The sequence below is a fragment of the Apis dorsata genome, unplaced genomic scaffold (assembly GCF_000469605.1).
Source record: "Apis dorsata unplaced genomic scaffold, Apis dorsata 1.3 scaffold_376, whole genome shotgun sequence".
Taxonomy (NCBI): Eukaryota; Metazoa; Arthropoda; class Insecta; order Hymenoptera; family Apidae; genus Apis; species Apis dorsata.
This window is the reverse complement of record NW_006263639.1, coordinates 41,975-44,829: the sequence shown is the minus strand read 5'-3', so window position 1 is coordinate 44,829 and position 2,855 is coordinate 41,975. Positions and strand designations below refer to the sequence as shown.

The 2,855-nt window shown below is 29.6% G+C and overlaps 1 protein-coding gene across 3 annotated transcripts in view; it reads right to left on the bottom strand.

Moving 5' to 3' along the window:
* LOC102675052 (Down syndrome cell adhesion molecule-like protein Dscam2) overlaps nt 1-2,855 on the bottom strand; it is a 70,837-nt gene that overhangs the window by 67,358 nt on the left and 624 nt on the right. For all 3 annotated transcript variants that reach the window (XM_031511979.1, XM_031511980.1, XM_031511978.1), the window contains exon 2: nt 2,573-2,855. In XM_031511979.1, the coding sequence (XP_031367839.1) occupies nt 2,573-2,852 (280 nt within the window). In that variant the 5' untranslated portion in view covers nt 2,853-2,855. The remainder of the gene's footprint in view (nt 1-2,572) is intronic.

Genomic DNA, 2,855 nt, shown 5'->3' with positions numbered 1-2,855 from the left:
TAATTATATTAAATTATAAGCAATTGAAATTTACATTAAATAAATGAGATAGAGATACATCATTATCTTATTCCATCTCTGGCTTACATTCAATTTAAAATTTAACTACTTATAAATTAATAAATAAGTTCTAATATTTTTGTATAACTTTTATCATTATTATTATTATATTATATGAAACAAAATTTATTTCTTTTAACTTTTAGAATTAATTATTTCAAAGATGTCTCTATTAATATTTTGCAAGATATTCTTTTGGATTTTTCGAAGAAAAGAAAAGTGCAACTAAAAATCAAAACAAGCTAATCACAGAAAATATGATTTTATAATTATTCACAGTAATATATATATATATAGAAAAAAATTCTTTAAAATGATTTCTACACAATATTAAAAATTTAACGAATTTAAAAATAACTTATTTATAAATTAATTTAATATCCATTCAAACAATAATCGTTTTTAATCATATAATTTTTGATTTACAATCAAAAAAATTAGAATCAAAAAATTTAGAATCATCGCTTAATCTCTTTTACACTTCGTCCAAATTTTATTTTTATCTACAATCTGTAAATAATAGTATTACATTAATCAATCAATTTACTAAACTTATTGTTTTCATTAAATAGATACAGCATACAAATTATACGAAACAAAATATATAAAATTTAATTCTTGTTGGTCCTTTGCTCAATGATATCACTTGAGAGTTAAACACCGCAATAACAAGCACATTAGGCAAGTCAGTTAGAAGGAACAGGAATGCAAAACAGATACGTTCCTCGTCCATGCTTTTCTTACCGAGGAAAACGCTTCTTCTTGTTCCGGAAATAGGGGATAGGAATAACATTCCGGCGAAATGGGGTGAAACAGTATCGTTGTCGCGTTTCCGCCGCTTTTGGATTTTCTTCCCGTTCCCCAAATGAGATGCAATGGATCGCGAAAACTTCCGGTTCGGACCGGAAGTCCGAGCCAGCTTGGGATAGAAATTTCTTTCGTTAAACTGAAAGCAGGAAGTAAAGTTTTAATTAACGGCCACACGTCCGGGCCAGAACTTTATAGCCGCGAGGGAGTAGTTGGCAATCCTGAAAGCGTCGGGTCGACCTCGCAGCTGCCACGGATTTGCATTCAGATTGCATTTTTTTTTTCTTTTTTTTTCTTCCTTGCTTTCTCTCTCTCTCTTTTTTTAAAGAGGTAATTACACTGAGCTGTACTCGGAGAAAACCCGGCCGCGTCTCATCTGCATCCGGCTGGGTTTAAAACATCCTTCGTCAGAACTTACTTGGATTTCGCTTTTTCCTTCCTTAGAGGAACATGACCGGCGCATCCCCTAATGATTTTTTAATTGCTTCCCCTATTCTTCCAAACGCCCCTCCCTTCCCTCCAGCACAATCAACACTCGTTTACGCTTGTGTTCTTTCGCTCGATATAAATTGTAATCGTTCGCTCGTATTTAATCGTTGATGTTTTTAACGATTAGTGTAATAACTGTTAAAATTACATGTGATATTTTTAACGATGTAATATATAATAAGAGGAAATTTGAAAATAATCTCAATCTATTGGGATTTGTTTCTAATAAAAAGAAAAAAGAGTAAATGAAATATTGTAATAAGTAGATAATTAAAAATAAATATATAATTTAAAGATAAAATACAAATTCTAAAGTTTTGCATATTTATCATAATATACAAAAACTTGTATACAAAATTCTTAAACTTTATATGAACATTATATAAACAACTTTATATAAACATTAATTAAAACAATTAATATAATATTTGCATAAGAATCTTTACATACATATAAAAAGTGTTATTTATATTCGTAAGAATTTGATGATCGAGTTTAAATGTTAAAACAGTATAAAAATTAGTATAAAAAATGTTAAAGCTTATTTATAAATAATTTGAGTTTTAAACATTAAATCAAACAGAATTTTAATATTAATATCTATATGAATAATAGATAATTCACGATTTTAATCTATATAAATTTAAAAGTTTCTTTAATCTACAAAAGAATATATAGTTTATCATAATATATATATAAATACTTTTATTTTATTTTTTAATGTATAAAATTATATAATTAGATGCAAAATATCATTTCGAAAAAGATATGATCGAATATAGAATCTCGAAAAAAACTTTTTGCAAGATTAATATTTTGTTTAATGTCTTTCGTCCCATTGTAAAAACTTCCAGAAAATTCAAATATAAATTTCAAAATTAAGCACTAATGGGCTGAAAAATTAATTAGTTAAAATTTCAAATAAAGTTACTTTACCGCTCTTCATATAACTTTAACGTTACAATTAATAGTAATTATTTGATGATTTGAATAATAAATTATTATTAACCTAATTTTATTCTTAACTTCAATTAGTTAAAATTTTATCCATCGTTGAATTCTTTTAATCCAAATTATAATCATAATAATCATTGTATAACAAATCAATAATTTTATGCTTCTTAGATACTTTTACATTCTTTCAGTATATAATAATCTAAATAAAATTGCTCATTTCTCGCTGTCAACTATATATAAAACTTTAAAACTTTCTTACCTGCCCTGACCTGCACGTCACGGCTTAACACTCTGCCGACAGAATTGCTCGCCACGCATCTATAAGCCGCGCTGTGCACATCCTGGCGGAATGCGGCAGCCGGAAACGGCAAAAGGACCAGCGTGCCGTTCCTGAGCACTCTCCTCACTCCCGGTACGTCGTTGACCGGATGTCCGTCCGCGGTCGACCAATCGATGTTGAGCGGGGGGCTTCCTGTCGCCGTGCAGTCCAGCCAGGCGCCGCTCGAATTCGAAAATTCAACCCTCGAGGGCGGCTCCATCAC